Below are 22,187 nucleotides of genomic sequence, written 5' to 3' on the forward strand. Positions count from 1 at the left end.
ACTCACTAATAACATGGCTATATGCTATACAGTGCTGTATGTACGCTACATGCTCAGGGTCAGTGTTTTATATTCTGCTGGGTCCCATGAACTGCTCTCTTGATTTTTATAAGGTTGCTGTTAGCTCGAGGCCAGCTGGAATAACAGGTGGGTTCTGTGCTGCAGGCAGTGCGTGATTAACCACCACTATGAGACCTTCTACCAACAGTAATTCTATCTCATTGCTTTGATAGTGCAAGTCAAGAATTTGCGCTTGTAGCTGCAGAGCAAAACCTTTAACTTTGCTCTCTAGATGTTTGCTAAAAATCTTGACTTTACTCAAACATTCATGGTTGGCTGCTTCTGCAGAGAATCTTTAAGGAGTATCAAAAACCTAACACCTTCAGCTTGGGAGCTGGCTTAGAAAAGTGTGTGGCTTGGAATTTGGACCCATTACAGCAGTGATCCATATTTCATAGTTTCATAGTATTTCATACAAACAAAAAACTTGAAAGCAGTTTTAATGCCTAAACCTAGCCAAGCAGTAGTCGATAAGTAGTTCCTTATTTGCAAGCTTTACTTTGAAAGTCTAACCTGACTGACCTTACTGTTTTACTGACCAAGCTGCAATATTTGACAAGTTGGGGGTTAGAGCTTGTTGCATTTATTGTGCTTTTCCTACATCTACATGTCAAAATGTCTTCCATGAAAAAGGCAAAAACTTTGTCTCTATTTACTGAGAGGATGGGCATGCTTTGCAAATATATATATATATATATATACATATATATATGTATACAGTTATATATATATATATATATATATATAATGTATACAGTTATATATATATATATATATATATATATATATGTATACAGTTATATATATATATATATATATATATATATATATATATATATATATATATATATATATATATATAACTGTATATATATATATATATATATGATTCATAAATGTCTGATTGACAGTTTATAACATCATCAATAACATTAACAACATCATCAATAATAAAAAACAATGACTTCTGTCAGATCTTCTTTCTAAAGTCCAAAGCTTTCAGCACTGCATCCGCCTGCTTCAGCGTGTTAATCCCACCAGAATCAACATGTCACACATGACGCGCTACATGTTCCACTAATGAGCCCACCACTGGAAGATCCTAATGAGGCTTCTCAGGAGTTGACCTGAGGCCACTGCAACTCTGCTTAAGTCGCAACGTGCTATTAGAGGAAAAAGGAATCTGATTTTAAACAGGTTTAGAAATTAACATAATTATAGCATCATGAAATAATCATCATGGATCTCTCCGTTGCTCATAAATATGGGATTAATTGATTTTTGGCAACGTGTTTATTGATTCAAGTCCTGCTGCTGAGCTTATCAAACTGATTAAGCTGCGGTTAATGAAACTTCAATTAGAATCTAACATGATTTTGGGTGATTATAAACAATACATGAAAAAGGCAGCCAGTAACGATGCTGCGGTGGGGATTCATGATGGAGCTGCACAGCTGCAGTATCTTTATACATCAGACCATGCACTGTGTCTTTAAATGCCAGTCAAGACCTGGCCTGAGGCGGCCTCCTCTCACAAGGTACACACTCCTCATGAATATGCAACGGCTTTGGTGGGAGTCATGACTAATACATTCCCCTTAATTAATGAGTGGTGCTCATGAAGCCCTGGAGCAACTAAAAGAAATTATTTAGCTTTTCTCTTCCCAAGGATTTCCTCCCCCCGTTGAACTATAAAATGGAGGTGAATGTCAACAGTGCTGGTTGGATGTGCAAGTTTATGTGAGGGGATATGAAAAGTAGGCTGCATTAATGGCAGAGTAATAGAGGAAGAGTTACACGATGAAATATTCAGTGTGGTAATGGCTTCGAGAGAGGGGAGAAACAGAAACCAAAACACTGACGGCCACTGCTGCTCATATATGCAGTTTAATGTCTGCCGGCCAATTTGAAATTACAGAGTTGGAAGTATAAACAGACAGATGCAGGGGCGGAATTTATGGATAATGAGTATAAGTGGGAAACTGCCAAGCTGAACAAGCAATAAATCCATCCTAAAACACACTTGGGGGCCCTTTTTTAATGACAATGACCAGAGCAATAAGTGCCCTGACAGTTCAGTGTTTTTTTATGAATGTCTGAAATAGACACAAGGAAAGACAATTCAAACTTGGCGCAAGATGTGTCCAATGTTATGTTTTTTTGTTTTGTTTTGTTTTTTGACAATGTCAGCACTGTAGTTAAAAAACAAAACAACTTATTAACTTGCAAGGAATGTTGCTATCCATAATTTTATAAATAATCTTTGACAGTTACTGACAAATAAGACTACGAAGAGAGGTGAAGTTTCCACTCAAGCAACAGAAGACGAATGCACACTCAAAAGTTGAAATGTACTGACAATATTCAAAGTGAAATAACATAAATACAATCAAATGCGTAAATGTCATAAAATGTTCCAGGTTACTGGTACTGTATCACCAGTGTTGGGAATAACGGCGTTACAATAAATGGCGTTACTAACGGCGTTACTTTTTTCAGTAACAGGCAATCTAACTAATTACTATTTCCATTGTTACAACGCCGTTACCGTTACCGACCATTAAATGTGGCGCATTACAAACTGAAGCTGCTCATTGAAGCTGTTGTCATCCGACTCGTCTCTCAGCCACCGGAGCTGCAAAGCTGTTTTATCTTATTATTTTTTTTAGCTTGGTGAGGGAGGAGGGAGGGGCGGGACAACCTCATAAGGGATGGTGACTGGCTCTCTAAGGTAGAGTGAGAGTTCGTAAGCCAATCAGAGGCAGTGTTCAGTTTACACACAAACCACACGCACACAGCAGCCTCGCAAACACAAACTAGCAGAGGTGAGTTGCAGCAATGGCGAGTCCGGAGGGAAAGTTGGCGTTTTCAAAGTACAGACACTACTTTAATCTCTTTTGTCTACGTCCGTTGTAAGCAACTCTGATCTAATGAATCATCTCTCAACGGCACACGCTTCTACAAAACTAGTGACCAAAAACACCAATGATTACACTGTTGATGCTGACAGCAGGCCAGGTGTGGCTAACGTGAGCTCCGCTAACAAAGGATTTTTCTGCTCCAGCTTCACAAACACTTGACACAGACTGAACTGAATGCAATGATAGACAGCTTTGTTGTTGAGAACATGCTCCTGTTATCAACAGCTGACTCAGACTCCTTCAGTGCACTCACTGGCAAAGATATCGGGGAGAACAGGTGCCGGTCCGCCATGCAGAAAGACATTGTCTAATGTCTAAATTATTATTATTATTATTATTATTATTATTATTATTATTATTGATATTATTATTATTATTATTATTGTTCAAAGGGTAACTCCACCAGTTGTATACATTAAAGTGTGTTAAAAGGTAAGCACTGCATATGTGAGTCACTTTTTGTGACTTCAGAGGAAGCTGAATGTAATCTGACAAATTGCCTCTGAGTGCCTGCCTCTGTCACTCAGTGGCTGAGAAGGAAGAAGAATCCATAGCATAAAAAAACTGATATCTGCTGGTTCTGCTGTAACAATTTTGATCATTAGTTTTTAAAGGGGCTCTTTGTAATTTGCAACAATTTACGTGCATTTCTAAGTAGCTACAAATTGCATTTTTACATGCATTGTTTACTGGCCATATGCACACAGATTGTAATGTGACGTGAACAATTAGACCTCCCCCATCTCTCTCAATCAGCTGTAGCCTGTGGATGATTTGTCTGAGATGCATAATGCTACCAGAGTGTGGATTTCTGTGTAAGGGACTTCTGTGACAGTCCAAATAATGTGACTTAAAGCCATCCTCGATTGCTTCGTCTCAGTGCCTCTCTCTGCTCTGCTAACAGAGAGCGACAGTAGTTAACGTCCGGCACAACTCAGAAGTTCCACAGAGCCCCTTTAGATTGTCTACAATGACTCCAGCAGTGTTGTAGAAGCACATGCAGCTCTTTCTGGAGCCACCAAAGGTTTTTATACTCCTTTTTTCACATATGCAGTAGTACTCACCAAGACACTTTGATGCATAAAAATTGGTGGAGTTACCCTTTAAGGACCAAATCCTCCGAAGATTGTTCCAACAACTCAGTGCATAAAAGCCTCCCCAACAAAGCTTTTTGTCCTCCTCTTCAGAGTGACTACAAGGCTCCTGACACAGCACCTGCGGGGCCTTCCCCGGTAATACGTTAAAAAAACACTCTGGACAAATAAAGCCGTGCAAGACCAAGTCGAATTTTTCAATCAATATGCAACTTAAATCAATATATATGTAAAGAGCATTTGTGTGTGTCTGAGGGCTGCACTGCTCTCCGTTCTGCTATCGATTGTATAAGGAGTCTTATTAGACTAATGTTTTTTAAATGCTGCAGCTGCTATACCCTTAGTCGACTCTATGGGTGAAGTTTATCATAATCTGGATTGAGCCTGAGGCTGTTCAACACTGTGAGTCATTTGATTAAATGTTTATTTCAAAAGAAGTGCTTCATGCGGCTTTTAATATCATACTTCATGGACTTCGCCAACACCCACTGGCTAAGAGAGGGACTGCATTTGAATGCCAGCTTTAAAAAAAAAATCATGTGTAATAGGTGTTGTTCGGAGCACGGAATGAAAAACAAAACACTGCTCCCACAGAATAATTAATGGGACATATGAACCATCAGAGATTAATACGATTTAACGGTTTCCAAAGGGGATTTTTGTTCCTTTGCAATACAATAAGCTAACACAGTGATGAACGATCATGTCACCGGAAAGTTATTACACTGACAGTGGTAAGCTCAGTGATTCTCCTAGAGATAACAACAGCCTTACGTGAGCATGCTGCCCATCTTTGTCAGGCTTGGTCTAATTAGTGATTATAACGGAGTGATGAGGTGTCAGGCCTGGACATGTTGAGGTGACCCCCCGAAGCGGCGGGCTAATGATGCATAATGACTGATCATCAGGACGACGGACAGCGGCCGTCACACTCACTACGACTTCCGCACTGTCACCAGGGTGGAGAAAACATGATAATAGGAGGAACAGAGGGAGGACTGTGGCTATTTCCCATTTCACAGAATTACTGGGTCAACAACATGTTCTCACCAATCAGGGCAGGTCAGAACTGGAGCTGTGTCCCAAACGAGTCCCTTGTTCAGTCATGTATTATTCCTCACAGGGTTTGTTTGCACAAAAAGTGCATCATTGGATTTTTAGCAAAAGCAGTGCACATTCTCTTCACTTCATTGTTTGGTGCAGCAATGTACAGTATGACTTTGCAAGGTGCTTCCGATTAAACGGACCATTGTTATTTGCTTTGCTTTACTTCCTTTATTGTGCGGCTTATTTCCTGTCATCTTAAAGCACCAGGAAATCTAGGTTCTTTGCTGTTGTTGTTGTTGTTTTTTCTCCAGCTTTTCTCCTTTTGCTTTTTTATTTTCTGTGCAATGGTGTTATAAAGCCTCGGGATGAATACTAATTTTCCACTCAAGCTGAAACATTTTTAGTGCTCAGCTTTACTCACTATTTCCCTCCATTTGCAGTGCCTGGAGCTAACAATTTGTGTCAACTCTTCACATTCTCTTTTATTCACACTGTTTGTAAAATTCACTTCATGTTTTGTCTGAAGTATATACTGAAATAGCAAGGGAGGATGAGGAGTTGGAAAGTAACTATGTACATTTACCAAAGTACTACACTACAATTTTGAGGTACTTGTACTTTATTTCTATTTCTATTTATTTATACATTTACAGCTGCAGTTTCTTTGAAAAATTAAGATTTTACTGAAAACTGCATGGCAGCTTATTAAATACAGAACATTTTTAAAGATTAAAACAGTATTTTCAAGTCTTTTTGACTTGCATTCCCCGACCGTGTATAGTTATTGCCTAGTCCGGCCCTCGTTCCACTTTCAAATGTCTTTCTATCTAAACTTAGTTTATGTTTTCATTTAAGAAACTGTCTGACGCACAGAGAGGAAAGATGATTCAATATTTCAGGAATAATGTTGACAATTTGAGTCCAAAAAATTAATACAGATTTGCAGAGAAATCCCGTTAATCATCTCAAGACCTCGCGACTCCTCAGATTTATCTTGTGACCCATGAAGAAGGCTCGAGCAAGACTTACTGTAGATAAAACAGTGAAAACTAGCTCCATCCTGAGCAGCTACAACAGTAAAATGCTTTTCCTCAGTATCATGGCAATAATATATCAGTCATTTCAGGATCCATTTTTGGGCTTTGAATTTTGAAACTTTAACAGCACTTTGTATTTTTATTTCAGCAGCATTTTGAATGAAGGACATTTTCTTGCATGTATTTTCATATTGGGGTATTGGCACTTTAACTTAAGCAAAGATTCTGAACACTTCCTCCGCCGCAGTATGTATGAGAGATTTTGCTCATAGCCTCATTAAGAACATTTGCAAAGTACCAAATTCAATTGAGCATTTATTCCATTGTCTGACATCACAACAGAAGAATGAAAGGCGAAAACACACAGTTTTTCAAGACTGTCAGAATCAAGTGACAAATGAAAACTCTCAGATTGTTGTTTCTGTCACAAAGAAACTACAATTTTCCTTTGTCTTCTTTTCTTTTCGCCATGACGACAATCTTTGCCAAAAGAACTAGTTTCATCCACCTAAACCTAAAGAAACCATATCTATCGCTAAAAATACTCAATTGAATCCACATTTATTTGTTATAGTTTTTGTTGAATGAGAAAAAGCTCATCTGAATCATTTTTGGAAGGGCGGTGACAGCCTGTTCTGCAGTATTCACTACATCTTTACCAAACACTCTGTTTTTCATTTCCACCTATGTCAGTGATTTCTTGCTCTTCACTTCCACTTGCCTGTCATGCTAAGAATTGTATAATTTAAGCTTCCTGTACTATTGTTGTCACACTGGATAAGACAGAAGCTTACTGCCTCAAATATGTATTGAAATGTAAATCTATTAATGGTCTGGCTTAAACAGCTCTGACACAGTGTGAAATTCAATGTAATCTGTGTTGAAGTGTGAAGGATAATACTAATAATTTATTTGATTTTGTTGAGTGAATCAAAATGTTTGAGCGTGCTTGTCATGAGAGATAATAATTACTGAATGAAAAAAAAAAGATGGGGCTGTAATTTGTATAAAAAGACCAAAGTCTCTTTGTTTACATCTCACTAAGGATATGATTAAGGCTTATTATCAGACACAGCAGGGGTTTTGCTTCTAATGTTGAGCGACCTCACTGAATCAGAAAATTTAGGGACCATGTAATTAACTGCTAGCAGGTCCAGGAGACCAAATAATAGGGACTTTCGAGGCCAGACGCATAGGTTGTTTTTAGCTCCTGTAAAACAAGCACGATCTTGCATAAATTCCAGTTTTATATGTTTTGATGAGATCATTTTGCTGTGTGAATTGTACCAAGAAACATTAACTTTACAGGTTATGCATGGCTCGACCATTTGCTGGTCCCCCCCAACAATTTGAATCCGTCAGCTTGAGCTTCTTTTCATTTCTTTACATTTTATGGACTAACAATTTTTCAAGCCATCAGCATAATCAATAATGAATAATGATCGTTAGTCGCCCTGCACAAGATCGAAGCATTCTTACAATTAATGTTTTTGTGCGTAGTGTACAAACCAATCATGTCATGACAAACTTAAAACAGAGGCATTAAAAGACTGCACCTTAATCATTGTGAAGGAGCAGATTTGTTTCTGAAGAGAGACTTACCCAAACACAGCACAGGAGCTATGGTGCTGTTGTAAAGTTAGCAGGAAACTAGTCTGACAGTGATGTAAGAGAGCTGCTCTCCATGCAGAGGACCGGCTGTTTAGGCACATAAGGGTGTAAAGCTTGCTTCATAATTCATCTGTAATGTCTCAAGTACAGATAACATTATGTACTTTATTTTACAGTCGTCAGACAACTTTAACTTGTGGACAGCAAAAAAAGTCATTACTTTACCAGAAAAATTAATCAAAAGAGTAACAACAATCGAGACGATTTTTTTTTTTTCACCAAAGAAAAGACATAGGTGTCCAGAAATGATTTCTGAGTGACATGGGTGTGTCCCTAAACCTCTGAAACAGCACAAAAACTTTTGGAGTGAACTTATAGTAGTTTATTTGTTTTTTGTGGACAAGTAAATAATCTTAATTTCAGTGATTATTACAGTATAATCGAGCACAGGGGTCACCTACACTGTGGCATTTGGTCGCCCACAGTGAGCATATGAGTCGCTGCCCGGGCACCTTAAACCTAGACCGTTTCCTAACACTTGTAGCTTGTTAAATGCATAGCAGTGTTCCCACACATATACTTCACTTGTAAATACCGAATGGGCTCTCTTCTCGTGCTATCTGGTCAACCAGCATTCAATTCCACCAGTTTTGAGGAATGCCATTGCAAACAAGGGTGTGTTATCAGCAGAGGGTGTTGCTCAAAGCACAATGAGCTGGAGAATATGACAAACTCACTTTGGTTTCATGTAAATCTGCTATTATTTGGTTCCAGCTTGAAAATAACTTTTCATGGTTCGGACCTTCCTTTTTTTCTTTCTTTTTTTTTTCTTCTTTTTTTCCCCAAAATGCTTGAAACAGTTTAAAATCAGGTGCCCTAACCAGGACGGAATTATTCTCTATTAGTGGAGAAGACATACAGTATGAGTGACATCTGTCCATAGCCTTTAAAGGCTCTTTCTCCAAACTACCAATCTCTCTTTCTTGCAGTAAATACTCTGCATAACACATTTTAGCTTTTGGGACCCTTTTTTGTTCGATGCCTATTTATACTTTTGGTATTTTGGTTTTCTGTTACTTTCTCTGATTACACATATTTTACTCAAACTGGAACGAGCCATGTCAATTCACATTATGTGTTTTATGTTAAGATGATAAAACTGGGTTGCCAGGTTTGTTTCTGTCAGAGAAATAGCTTCTGAAATTTCATCTCTCAGATTTCATCTGTCTTTCTCTCCCCTTTTTCAGCGCTCAGAACCTTTTTTTGGTTTCTCAAACAAGAATGAGGAGATTAAAGGATCTATGACTAAAACCAACACCTCATGATTCACTTTTACTTTACATAATAAATTTCTAAAACATGTCCTCATCTCTTAAGCTCCTACCGTCGTCTCATTCAATAATGTCAAGCAGAACACTCCAGTAATGTGAAATTTAATGACCAGTGACAAGCCCATAAAAAAAGAATAGAGCACGGCAGGATTTTCCAAGGGTTTTTTTTTTCCTATTTTTTTTTTTTTTTAACTCAAAGTCGTCATGCTCACTTTCTGCCTCAGCCTTGCCGCTCACCTTGACGGGATGTGAACTCAGCAGGGATCGGTCCTGTGTCAAGGGGAGAAATACATTGATTGCCTGTCATAGCATTTAGCCTGGAGGACATGGATTTCCATAAAATGAGTTGGAAACAACTTAAGATTTTCCTGCGCCAATCAATTTGGAGTTGAAGAGGCTGTTTTTCTTTTTGACCCGCCACTGGATCAATTCCACCTTACACAGCTGCTTTTGCATGCTGCATGCATGTGTGCTTGCAAAGAGAGAGTAAAAAGACAAAACTGTGTTAAAAGGCTTCTTGCATAGGTCAGTGAAGACCAAGGGCCTTTATATGTGTTTTTATATGTTTATGTGACTTTGCAACTACTTACGACAACCTGGGGCTATTTTCAGCCATGCTTTTGGGAACCAAAAAACTAATATTTTTTACAGGAAGTCGGACCATCTCCGGGCGTATTTGTGGCGACATAGCTGGGATTTTTTTTTTTGAGACCTTGGGATATTTCTAGCTGTGTTCGTGTGCGACTAAACCATGTTATTTTTGGGGATTTTTTTTGGGAAGACTCCCGGACCTTTCTGGCTGTGTTTGTATTGACCAAAAGAGGTATCTTAATCCAAACCATTTGCCTAATCATAACCAAGCCTTTGGGCCTACCAGAATATAAACACAGCGTTGTGACAGGAGAAAAATACAAAATTGGACCAAAGTTGCAACATAAAAACAACTTATCTGTGGTTTTGTAAACACTTACATAGCTAACATTTCTTCGGGCAGTTGAATTGATTTTTTTTATCCACAATTCACAAAAATAAATTACCAACTAATGTGTATGGCAGTCTAAGCTATCAAGACATGTACCTCCATTAACAGGTGTTTGGCCACTTAGGGACAGTAAATCTAGAATTGATATGTTAATCCCAAATGATTTTGTTAAGGAGAATTTGTAACAAAGAGAGAACCATGTAATGCTATGTCAACATGTTCACGAGCGAGTCGCTTACAAGTTGTATCGTTTTTTAGCTTTATTTTAAAAAAAAACGCTGGAAACTCTGATAAGACTGATGAGAGTGTACCTAAAAGGAACATTTCCGGAGGACGATACATGATGGTGACGATACTTGAGTGGAGTCACAAGGTGTGACTGAACAGAATTTCTTTACTTTTTCTTGTCTCTAATTTTGACATGCCTACAATATCAGTGAGCACACGTTGCAACTAACTGGGGTAAGGAAGCAGGAGACACGAGAAGAGAAATCTACACTGCTGCTGGGAGTGTGTCTGTGTGTGTGTTACGGTCACGTGATATTATTTACATGAAGTGCCAAGAAGACCCTGCGTTTTAAAACAAAAGTGCTCCTCATTATGCTGCAATTATTTTCATCTTGAATAACAGCTGCTGCTTTAGAAGCATTAGCATTCGATTTGCTTTATAGTGTCCTGACCATCTCAGCCCATCTCCTCCTCTGTGTGTAGCTGCAGCGCGGGGCCCGAGAAAACTAATGCAATTTATTTACCTCCCGGCGAAAATATACAGCTCGCTGCAATAAAGATGCTTAGGCTGCAATTCACATTAATGAAAGCTTGTTCCGTTAATGTGCTCTGTCAGTAAACATCCATCCCATAGCCATAGTGCATCATTTATTCCACATGTGTATTCAGCCAGGGGGAACAGGAAGATAATGCATCAAAGGAGAAGAGGCGGAGGTTACAGAAAAGCATTGTGACGTGAGGATAGACAGCACTCTGGATGCTTGAACAGGAGGAAGCACTCCTTACATCAAACCTTTACGGGGAGGCTAAAAATAAACAGCAGCTTCTTTTTTACAGCCAATTACACAGGGATGAAAGTGAGGACTAAGGAAAACTTATCGGACTCCTTCCCAAACTGTGCTCGATGGGCTTGTAAAATTGGCTGGTGCCGAGCCAACCTGACAGCGTGACCCCCATTTTTGAAGAGTTAATGTACACAGGGAGGGTTGCCAAGGTTTCCCAGCTCGTCACACCTGAGCTCCACATTCATTACGTATATAATTGGAGTTGGATTTGATCAAATTTTCATTAAACATATAATGTGTCGGGGGATGATTTTTTTTTTTTATTTCTTTTTTTTTCCATAATTTTGGAGAATATATGTAACAACTGATGCATGAAATTAGTGGCAGCTTCTTTTGGTCAGTCACACCGCCAAGCTCAAGTATATTGCCAATGAACAGCAGGTTGATTAAAAAACATTAAAAGTCAAATATTGATCAGTGCAGATGAGGACAGAAGACAGATATACACTACAGGATCAAATGCAGCAGCAGGTGATGTAGCTGCTGTCTAAATAAATGATTAGAAAGCTCTCAATTCAATCAATATGGTTAAAATACCACCACCAGGCTTATGTCAACTAGAGGGGAGGGAGTCACAGGTGGACAATATAATGACATTGATTAGAGCCTGATTGATTTTGAAAGGAATATTGATGTTTACCGGCTAACAAAACAAATCCAATCAGTTTTATCTTTTTAACACAAACATTAACACAACATTTAAAAACATGATACCTCCAAAGAGGTGTCACAAAGATTATATACACTGATGGCCAGGAACAACTTTAGGTCCAGCATCTTGGCCAAGGATACTTGCAGCCAGAGGAAACAGGGTTTGTACCATCAACCTTCCAAATAGTGGACGCAGCCACTCATAGAAGAAGAATTAACATTACTATCAGTAATGACTGTAATGATTAAAGGAGGGTGATAAGGAATCTCTGGTTTGCTGCGTTTTTAAATGATTTTTTGAAAACTGTAGGAGGCTCTCACCTTAATCAGTCATTCCTCCAAGAGATTATATTTCCCAAATGTCAAATCAAATCAAATCAAATCAAATCAAAAGAGGTAGTTAAAAATATTACTACATCAAAATAGCTCACTTAAACTCATCTTGATTAACAAGAGAAAAATCTTGTCATTTGAGTTGAAGAAATAGCAGCCTGTAGTCGTATGCCTCGACCAACCAGTCAAGTCACAGTTTACATCCATGTCTTTTGCACTACTCATGTCATATATGTAGTGAAGACTATGAGGGAATTTAGTAAAAGTGTATTTTTTGTCAAAATTGAAGTTATCACTATATTGACACACACTATATGAGTGAGAAACATGCTGTCTTTACTGACAGACACATGGATTCATGGTAGACTCCAATGCCTAAAGTATGGATGTTTCTGCAAAGAAGCTGTGTCCCTGCAGATCCAAACAATCAGCACAGTTTCAAGGTGGGCATCGAAATGTGGTGCCACTTATTAAGTATCCAACCAAATGTAAAATATGGCCACAATTTCTCCTGTTCCTGAGATTTCGTGTTCACAAGAACTGGTCAGACAGACAACCAGCAAAGACAATAACTATGGACGCAGCTGTCTGCCGTGCAAAAACATAACAATAAAGATCAGCAATACGTAAAAGTTCACCTGTGCATAAAATTAACCTGGTATTTTGTATATCTTTGTATATATTATGCCACTATGGTTATAATAGACTATATCAGTTAAAACAATGTTACACTACAGTGTCTTTAGTTGACTAAGAGGAGTATAAAAGCTGCAACCTGGTGGATAACAAAGCTCTTTCATCCATTAGAGAGTTTCAATGTCTTAACCCCGTCATACATTGTGGGAGGTTGCAGCTTCTAATAGATGAGAAGTACATTTTAAAATGGCTAGACCACACTTTATCTCCAGGCCTGAGAGGAACCAGATGTTGGAGTTTATTTATAGGACGGCGCCAAAAGAAGGACTTTAAACCTCCCATTCACTCCAGTGGTGTAATCTGTAAGTGCGAGTCTTATCAGCGCCTGCTTCATGCAGGAAACAATTGCTCTGAAACCCAGAGATCATAAGATAAGTACACAGTGGGAGTCGGACAGCCATTTACACAATTACCTATGGCAGACAACTATTATCCTCCAACACATGAAGTCAGAGATCATAATGATCTTTCACAGGGGAAATCACTTTGGCTCTGCATGCACTGCACCATAAAGACTGGAATCATCTACACTGTTGCGAACTGCAGTATCAGCTCAGCATTGTTAAACAGTAATTCTCTTTTTTTTTCCTTAAAATTAAATATCCTTTTTCTTTCTAACTAAGGGTCCCTCTTTTCACCCAATAGCCATTAATGAAAAATGTCTGAGTGCAAAAGGCCTGCAAAATGTCTTGATAAAGGTAACATGTAACAAAAAGGGGTTAAAAATGAATTACTGTGATACTGCAGAGATGCTCTGGCCAACAAATCTTATTCTCTGGATGGAAGAAAAAATGTTTTTCATGTTCAGTACAGACCCCAACAAATGCCACACCAGCATGACTTTTTTTAGTTTTTACAGTGAAAATGAAAATTGTAATGCAAAAATCGTTACAGCTGCAACAATTTGAGGACCAAATGCAGACACAGTGGTAGGTGGGTAAGAAACAAAAATTACAAAGCCGGTATGGCTAGAAGACAACAAAGGACAGGCAAAAGAGAATACAAGAAAAAACTGAGAATGCAAAAACACAGAACCAAGCAGAACATGGCGGGGAACAAAAACTGGAACACAGGCGACGAACAAACGCAGACTAAACAACATCAGGAGGAAAACAGGAAACGCGGAGGTGACACCAGGAGTAGGGAAGAAACAAAGGTAGAATGAGCAGAGAAGTTACAATATGAAACAGAAAATAACTCAAACAAAATCCCATCCGTGACTAAACTATTTTTCCCAATGATTCTGGATTAATATCAACATTGCAAAAACTGTCAAAATAATCTCAATTATTTGGTATCCTGGGGTGATGCCTTTTTAAATTAACACGAAGTTTGTGAGCATGAACACCTCAAACTCCCCGAAAGGAAGGTCAAATCCTGGATTACCACCCAGCCAAAGCTGCAAAGTGCCCTAGGGCTCCAGAACACCAGTGGACCTGAAAGATGCCGGCTCACTGTTTGACAACTGGCTTTTGCAAACTGAAAATGTGTTTGGATATCTGCACCACTAAGCACAACATCCACTGACATGATGAAGCCCAAAAGGTTTATTTATCATATTGTGCTAATAAACCACAAGATGTATCCCGAATTGTTGTTATTAACGAACAAGTGTTGTGAATGACTTATGATCCCTGGAAAGTTCAGCGTTGAGCGCTCGGCACCGCAGATAATACAGATGCGTACTGCATAAACACAGATATAGTGACAGCTCTGTGGCATTTTGTGAAGGCGACGTATAGAAAACTCTCACTTCTGCCACCTCTCGTCTTCCCTCTGTCCATCCCGTTTCCCCAGAGCTGCTCGCCTGCTTCCATAGAGGTGAAATCAAGCGGAACCACAATTACCGCAGCCTCCTATTGTTTACAGGGAGCTGTCTACACGAAGGACAGGCTCCACCGCCAGGCAGGAGAGACGGAGGGAGCCGAGGCTGAGAGAGTCCAATGCAAAAGGTGATACATGACATGTCGTGTAAAAGCTGCAAGAGGTGACATTTTATTCCTCTGAGGAAGGAGCTGCTCAGATTGTAATGCTGAGGGTAAATCTGTAGACCGTGTGCTGCCTACAGTGATGTAAGTTTCTGTGTGGATGAAGTCCACAGAGACGTGCATACAGTGCGCTCACACGCACTGGCCTGAAGTGAAAAAGGCAGGAACAAACACATTACTTTCATCAGTGTCTGTCACAAAACACATTTCTCCCGCCGTCTCTAGGTTTTGTCTCATTTCAGCTTGATTGTTACGGTTCAGGTGACTTTCTTACGGCTGACTGAGGACATGAATGTGATGCCACTGTACGATCATTCCCCCCTGAGTGATACACATAAAAAAAAAAAAAAATAGAACATAGAAAAGCCCTCTAAAATTGTGAAGAGCTTTTGTGCACAAACAAGCAGATGTTTTTTTTCAAAAGAAATGTGGGGGAACGATTTACGAGGGGTTGTGTCAGCTTTAAAATGACACCACATGTGGGGGGTTTGGCCTTGCCAACTTGGCTGTGCATGTCTTTTCAAAACGGCTGCCGTCCCAGAAAGCACATTTTTGGAGAAAAAGAAAGGTAAGCATGATATTCATAATTGAAAAAAAAAACAAAACAACAATATAATTTTTCAATTGTTTTAACTAAGTAAACATCTTAGGAATAATTGATTGAGTTTTCAGAGCTGAGCTTATTTATTCTATTTGAAAAAAAGCTAATTTATAAATGTCCTCTGTAGCTACTGGTCATCAGTGGACACTTATGTTTGTTTCACATTTTTTCAGTAGACAGCTCTATGACAGAGGCAGAGAGGATTCCTAATAGAATCATTCAGTGAGGTTCAGACATACACCGATCAGGCATAACATTATGACCAACTGTCTAATATTGTGTTGGTCCGCCTTTTGCTGCCAAAACAGCCGTGACCCATCGAGGTATGGACTCCACGAGACCCCTGAGGATGTGCTATGGTATGATGAGTCGTCTACTCAATCAAACTCCATCAAATCCTAATGCTTGCCCATTTTTCCTGCTTCTAACACATCAGCTTTAAGGACATGTTCACTTGCTGCCTAAAATATCCTATCCAGGTGCCATGATGAAGAGATAATCAGTGTTATTCGCTTCACCTGTCAGTGGTCATAATGTTATGCCTGATCGGTGTAGATCTATCAGAGGATGATACCATGAAGTGTCAAACGTGTTATAAAGAAATTAGAAAAGGTTCAGGTGTAATGGTTACATAAAGACAAATCTACCTTTGCTATTTGTTTTGTATTTGGTGTTGTATTTTACTGGATGATTCCAGTGGAATGTTCCATGACCATACTCAGCCTTTAAATGTTTCCTATTGGGGAACAAGTCCTGTTGTCCACTACAGAGGACGTGTTGTAAAATTAGAATAAACTTAAGTTTTTGTTTGGTTTTTTTCTTTGCAATATGTTTTTTACCACCCCGACACTCAATTTATGTAAAAAAAAAATAGTAAATACATAACAAGACTACATTAAAAAAAAAAAAAAATTAGGGAGACCTAGGGACAGTTTCCAGCTTAGTTTTTTGCCTTAACCTAACGAGAGCATATGCACATCACTGTCATAACATAAAATTTAAGTTACCACATATCAGAGATTGGCAGAAATGTACATTGCCGACATTTACACTTGCAATTGGGTTGCCGGCTGACAGCCTGGCACCATTTCTATCTGCAATCTGTTTGTGTAACACTTTAAAGTCAAGTGAATTGTATTATTCTCACATCACAAATCACAACTTCAACTTCATGGGCTTTACAATCAGTACAGCATATGACACCCTCTCCTTAGTCCCTCAAAAAATACCCTCGGAAACATTTCAACCAAATCTATCGCAGCAGTATAAATAATCAAAATAGTCAATTGTTTTAATTAAGGCGGACCAACCCCAAAAGGGGATGAATGTTTAAGGGTTATAATAGGATCATGTATCCAGAGTATATGCCCTCAGGCTCTCTTCTGGGTCCTGCTACTTATCCATCCCTACAAACAGGATATATCTGTCAGGAAACTCAATATCTGGCCACATTTCGAAATCCACAGACCACCAAATATACTTTAAGGATTGATGATTATTATGAGGAGGTGAAATTGCAGAACATAGTGCCATCAGTGCGTACCTTCTATTAAGATTAATGATTAAAGCTCCACAACTCTGCACACCAAAGCAGATTTCAACCTCGAAAATTGCTCTGCGATCAGAGGGGACTATGTGAGTTAACTTTATGCTCACTAATGGCTTCATGGAATGAGAAACCATAGAAACAAGAAACTGGATTCCATTGTGTCTGTGTGTGTCCTGCTTAATACACAAAACCTTTTTCCAGATCCAGACACAATGAAGAAATACAATACAGATTTCAACTTGTCAATTACAAAGCTAACGTGCAATCGTGTTAGCGCTGTGTGAAATGTGAGCCGTCACCTCGCTGCACCGTGAATGCTAACTCTGTTTCACATTCATGTCGAGGATCTTAAGCCCTTGAGAAGAAGCTGAGGGGAAGCAGGAAGAGGAGAAAGGATTTATCTCTCCCAGCAGATGTAGAGAGTGCTCCTCGGGCTCCCAGTCAGCAGCCAGGACAGTTTACAAGCTGCAAAATAGATTGATTGTCTATGGATCCCTGTTCCTGCATGGCTGCCAACTGTGAGCTAATTAAAGAACACTTCTCCAGAGAAACACTGAGCAGCAACCAAGCACATCGTAGTCACTCTGGAGAAAACATGTTGCTCTAAACCTCTTCAGAGGAAAAAAATTGTAAACCAGCTATGCCAGGTGTCACTGTACTGTTCGCTCGGGAAATGGCTCGATCCACAGAAATAAACTTGGACTGAGCAGGTACACGTGTGGTCAGGTGAGAAGGTCAAAGACGCAGAGAAAGTAAGACATGTTCAAAATCCGACTATTAATCGTCATTTTAGAGCCATTAAAGAACTGAATGGCTGCAATCCCCCATTCTTCTGTGATTACATGCTGATTTCTTTCAGCCTTTAAAAGGACATTCTGAGGCGTTCACCAATCAGTTCGCATTCATTTCTCTACATGCTTTAATTGCAGATAACAAGAAAGACAGCATCAGTGGCAGCCTCATGTGGTTGGCAGTTGACGGAAGCAAACATTTTTCTGACACAGTTAGCAGCCACTTCAGACAGGCATTAGTGAAGACTGTAAGATGACATTAAACTGACAAAGAGAGGAGACAACATAAACATCTCATCTGAATTCTGAAATTTTCTTAAATGAAGAGGTGGTCGTGTTCATTGCACATTATCACTCTTAAACTTAAGAAGGGCAAATTGTGAAGCCAAATTCCTGTCATCTTTCAGAGGACCAATTGAAAGCATCCTGACTGGAAACATCAACAAACTGACATGGTTTGTGCACGGCCCAGGACAGGAAGGCTCCGCAGTGGGTGAATAAAACACCCCAGAACATCACTGGCACCCATCTACTGAGCATCAGTGATATCAGCCCAACACATTCTGTTCACCCTGCCGCCATCTGGCAAAAGATACAGAAGTATTAGCTGCTGTACCACCAGACTAGCAGACTCCTTAATTCATCCGCGATTCTTCACTTTTTTATTCCCACTTTGTTCCATGACGGAAGGGTGTAGAGCCACAGTGTAATTATTACATTACAATACTTTTACATTGTAACATCCATACTGCTCTACAGCTAATTTCCAAGCATGTGGACTTGATGAATCCTGAATTTAGACCGCCCCTCAGTACCATCAGGTCTGAAAGTCTGGTGAAGTAACATTTGGACAGTAAGATTAGCAAGATTTGCTAATAACAGCTGAGGCTGCTGTCTTGCTTTTGTTGGTTCTGTGGGTTTGGTGATGAGCCAAAGCACTGGATGGATTGAAATTTAGAAACAATGATACACTATATTGCTAAAAGTATTCACTCACCCGCCTTGACTTAAGTAACATCCCATTCTTAATCCATAGGGTTTAATATGACGTTGGTCCACCCTTTGCAGCTATAACAGCTTCAACTCTTCTGGGAAGGCTTTCCCCAAGGTTAAGGAGTGTGTTTATGGGAATTTTTGACCATTCTTCCAGAAGCACATTTGTGAGGTCACACGCTGATGTTGGACGGGAAGGCCTGGTGTTTCATCGGGTTGAGGTCAGGATTCGGTGCAGGCCAGTTCATCCACACCAAACTCTCTCATCCATGTCTTTATGGACCTTGCTTTGTGCACTGGTGCACAGTCATGTTGGAACAGGAAGGGGCCATCCCCAAACTGTTCCCACAAAGTTGGGAGCATAGAATTGTCCAACATCTCTCGGTGTGCTGAAGCATTCAGAATTCCTTTCACTGGAACTATGGGGCCAAGCCCAGCTCCTGAAAAACAACCCCACACCATAATCCCCCCTCCACCAAATTTTACACTTGGCACAATGCAGTCAGACAAGAACCGTTCTCCTGCAGCTGCAGCTACTCGGCCATGGAACCCATTCCATGAAGCTCTCTAGGCACTGTTCTTGAGCTAATCTGAAGGTCACATGAAGTTTGGAGGTGTGTGGCAATTGACTCTGCAGATAGTTGGCGACCTCTGCGCACTATGCGCCTCAGCATCCGCTGACCCCGCTCCGTTATTTAGCTGCCTACGTGGCCTACCACTTCGTGGCTGAGTTGCTGTCATTCCCAGTCACTTCCACTTTGTTATAATAACACTGACAGTTGACTGTAGAATATTTAGGAGCGAGGAAGTTTCACGACTGGACTTGTTGCACAGGTGGAATCCTATCACAGTATCACACTGGAATTCACTGAGCTCCTGAGAGCGACCCATTCTTTCACCAATGTTTGTAGAAACAGTCTGCATGCCTTGGTGCTTGCATTTATACACCTGTGGCCATGGAAGTGACTGGAACACCTGATTTCAATTATTTGGATGGGTGAGTGGGCAATATAGTGTATGTCAGGAGAATCACTAAACTGATCCTCTGGGGAACATCAATGTCTCCAACCTATTTCATTGAAAGTTATCCAAATAGTTGTTGAAATAGTACATCAACAAAATGAAAATCAGAGAAGTATGGATAATATTTGGATTCATGCTCCAGCGATAATGAATGCCTGTGCTACTCTGTAATGCCAATTCATCCATAGATATTTCATTCTGAATCATCCTCGGAGTCATGCTGAATGGGGAAAATGGCCACCAGAGCATTGGGGGAATGAAAGGGAAATGGGAGGGCTGCCTGTAAACATACTCCCTACAGATCAAGCAAAAATTGAAACACCGGTAGAAAATTGCCCATCAACCTACTGAACCATCACATTTCAAACTACATGTATGATGCGATGCCAGATGGACTATATGGACCAACAGTGAGTCAGTAATGTATTTGCGTGCAGACGTACCGGTGCAGGAGTATTCGTCCACTCTGATGAAGCCTGGCAGACAGTCACAGCGATGGCTGCCGGGCAGGTTGACGCAAGCCGTGTTGGACTGGCAGTAATGCATCTGGGTCGCACACTCATCAATATCTGAGGACAACAGAGCACATACAGCAGATTAATAACTCAGTGTGTGGCTCTCTATAGACACACTCAGGACACGCGGAGTGATTCCTCGAGCAGCTGATTAAGCAAGTGGATGAAGCTCAATGAACAGCATCGACACTGTTGCGTTAATCTCAGTACAGTGTCACCCAATCCAAAAATGGTCCCTAAATTTCCTTCACTAATACCACAGACAAACAAGACAAGTTCTTCAAAAGACCTTTTTGCACGCAAAATATAGAAACTGTTGTGTTGTTTAGATACAGCAATAGAAATGAGTAGCAGGGAAGGAGGAAAATATGGGTCCAAAGGAAAGGAAAGGAAAGGAAAGTGAGGGAAAGGACAGGACAGGAAAGGAAAGGAAAGGAAAGGAAAGGAAAGAATGAGATTAGATGAAATGTGGGCACAAAACTAAGAAGGACAAATAAGAGCAGTGAGAGCAGTATCTTACCTAACATCCATTCTATTCTGCTAATATGACACATTGAAGCCTCTTTTCATACACATATTCTCGCTCTTCCTAATGTAGCTTGAAAGACATTGTATGAGCATTAAAACACAGAGCTCAGGGAGGCATTAGATGAGCTGGTTGACTGCTGATGAAATGGGATCGGAAACACACGAGGGAGGTGTTATGCAGAAGGGTCTAAATTTGTATGTGCGTGTGCGAAAGTGTGTACGTCTAACGGAGTATTCGTGTGCATGTGAGCAGCAGAGAGCCAGATTCCTGCAGCTAACAGGCCTTTCCACCACTTCAGGGAGCCTGCATGCTTCACTTAGGGGAAGGAGAGAGTAAGGAGAGTATTTCCATATCATCTCCCCTTAGATAGATACATTCAAGCTTTGGGGTTTTCAGCTCACACTTTCCCCTTACAACAGGATGAATTTGTATGAAGTACGTAATTGACTTACATGCAACACCCAGAGGTTTTTTTCTCTGCAAATTTCATCCTTGGAGAGTGCACAGTAGGAGTGTTGAATTGCACAATCAAAGGGAGACGGATCTGTATACGGGCATACAAAGCCAAGCTGGCCTTCAGCGTAGAAAGCATTGATCTGCTACATCAAAAACATTGAACTTATTCGAGTGCTCTCAGGCTGCGAGACAGTCCCTGAATCCAATTTTTATCTTGTCCTGAAGCGCTACTCCACCCTGAAAGCTGCTCAGTTGATTACCCTTTATTGGCCAAAGCGTTCTTCAAGCCTGATGAAGGCCGAGCTGTGATGTTGCCACTGCATGGCCTCAATAATTCAAAGTTGTGAGCTTGCTGCTTTTGTCAGCCTTTATTCAAAGTGGGAAAAGCATCTACTGTCAAATCTGACGCATGATAAGACATTCTGATACCTGTCGCTCCGAGGTCCTCTATCCCCTGTGTTTACCACTGTGTGTTTGTGTGTGTGTGTGTGTGTGTGTGTGTGTGTGCATGTGTGTGTGTGTGTTTGTCTGAATGTCTGTGTGAGTGCTTGTGTTCGCCCTCTGCAGCCTCCTCTGGGAGTGTCGTAGCAGGTGAGGTCTGCTGACAGAACTGGAACTGTCATTTCACACAGGGGGGAATTCATTTTTCTTGATTTGCTGGTGCCTCTTCCTCACTCCCTGCCTTCCTTACTCCTCTTCCCAGACCTTCTCCTCCCTCCTCCCTCCCTTTCTCAGCTCACTTTCTTCATCTCTCTGCTGCTTTATTCATGCTGTGATGTAGGTCAGGGCTGGAAAGGGGAACAGCTAAAAATAAGGCAGGGTAATACTCTGTGTGCATGAGCGTGTATTTGTGTGTGTGTGTGCTCATCCCTTTCGTGTGTATTTGTCTGTTTGCATGTGTTTGAG

General features: G+C 40.3%; 1 protein-coding gene across 1 annotated transcript in view; it reads right to left on the reverse strand.

Moving 5' to 3' along the window:
* LOC115580439 (protein kinase C-binding protein NELL1) overlaps nucleotides 1-22,187 on the reverse strand; it is a 283,933-nt gene that overhangs the window by 70,194 nt on the left and 191,552 nt on the right. The window contains exon 13 of the mRNA XM_030414756.1: nucleotides 20,225-20,350. Within this exon, the coding sequence (XP_030270616.1) occupies nucleotides 20,225-20,350 (126 nt within the window). The remainder of the gene's footprint in view (nucleotides 1-20,224; nucleotides 20,351-22,187) is intronic.

The sequence above is a fragment of the Sparus aurata genome, chromosome 4 (assembly GCF_900880675.1).
Source record: "Sparus aurata chromosome 4, fSpaAur1.1, whole genome shotgun sequence".
Classification (NCBI taxonomy): domain Eukaryota; kingdom Metazoa; phylum Chordata; class Actinopteri; order Spariformes; family Sparidae; genus Sparus; species Sparus aurata.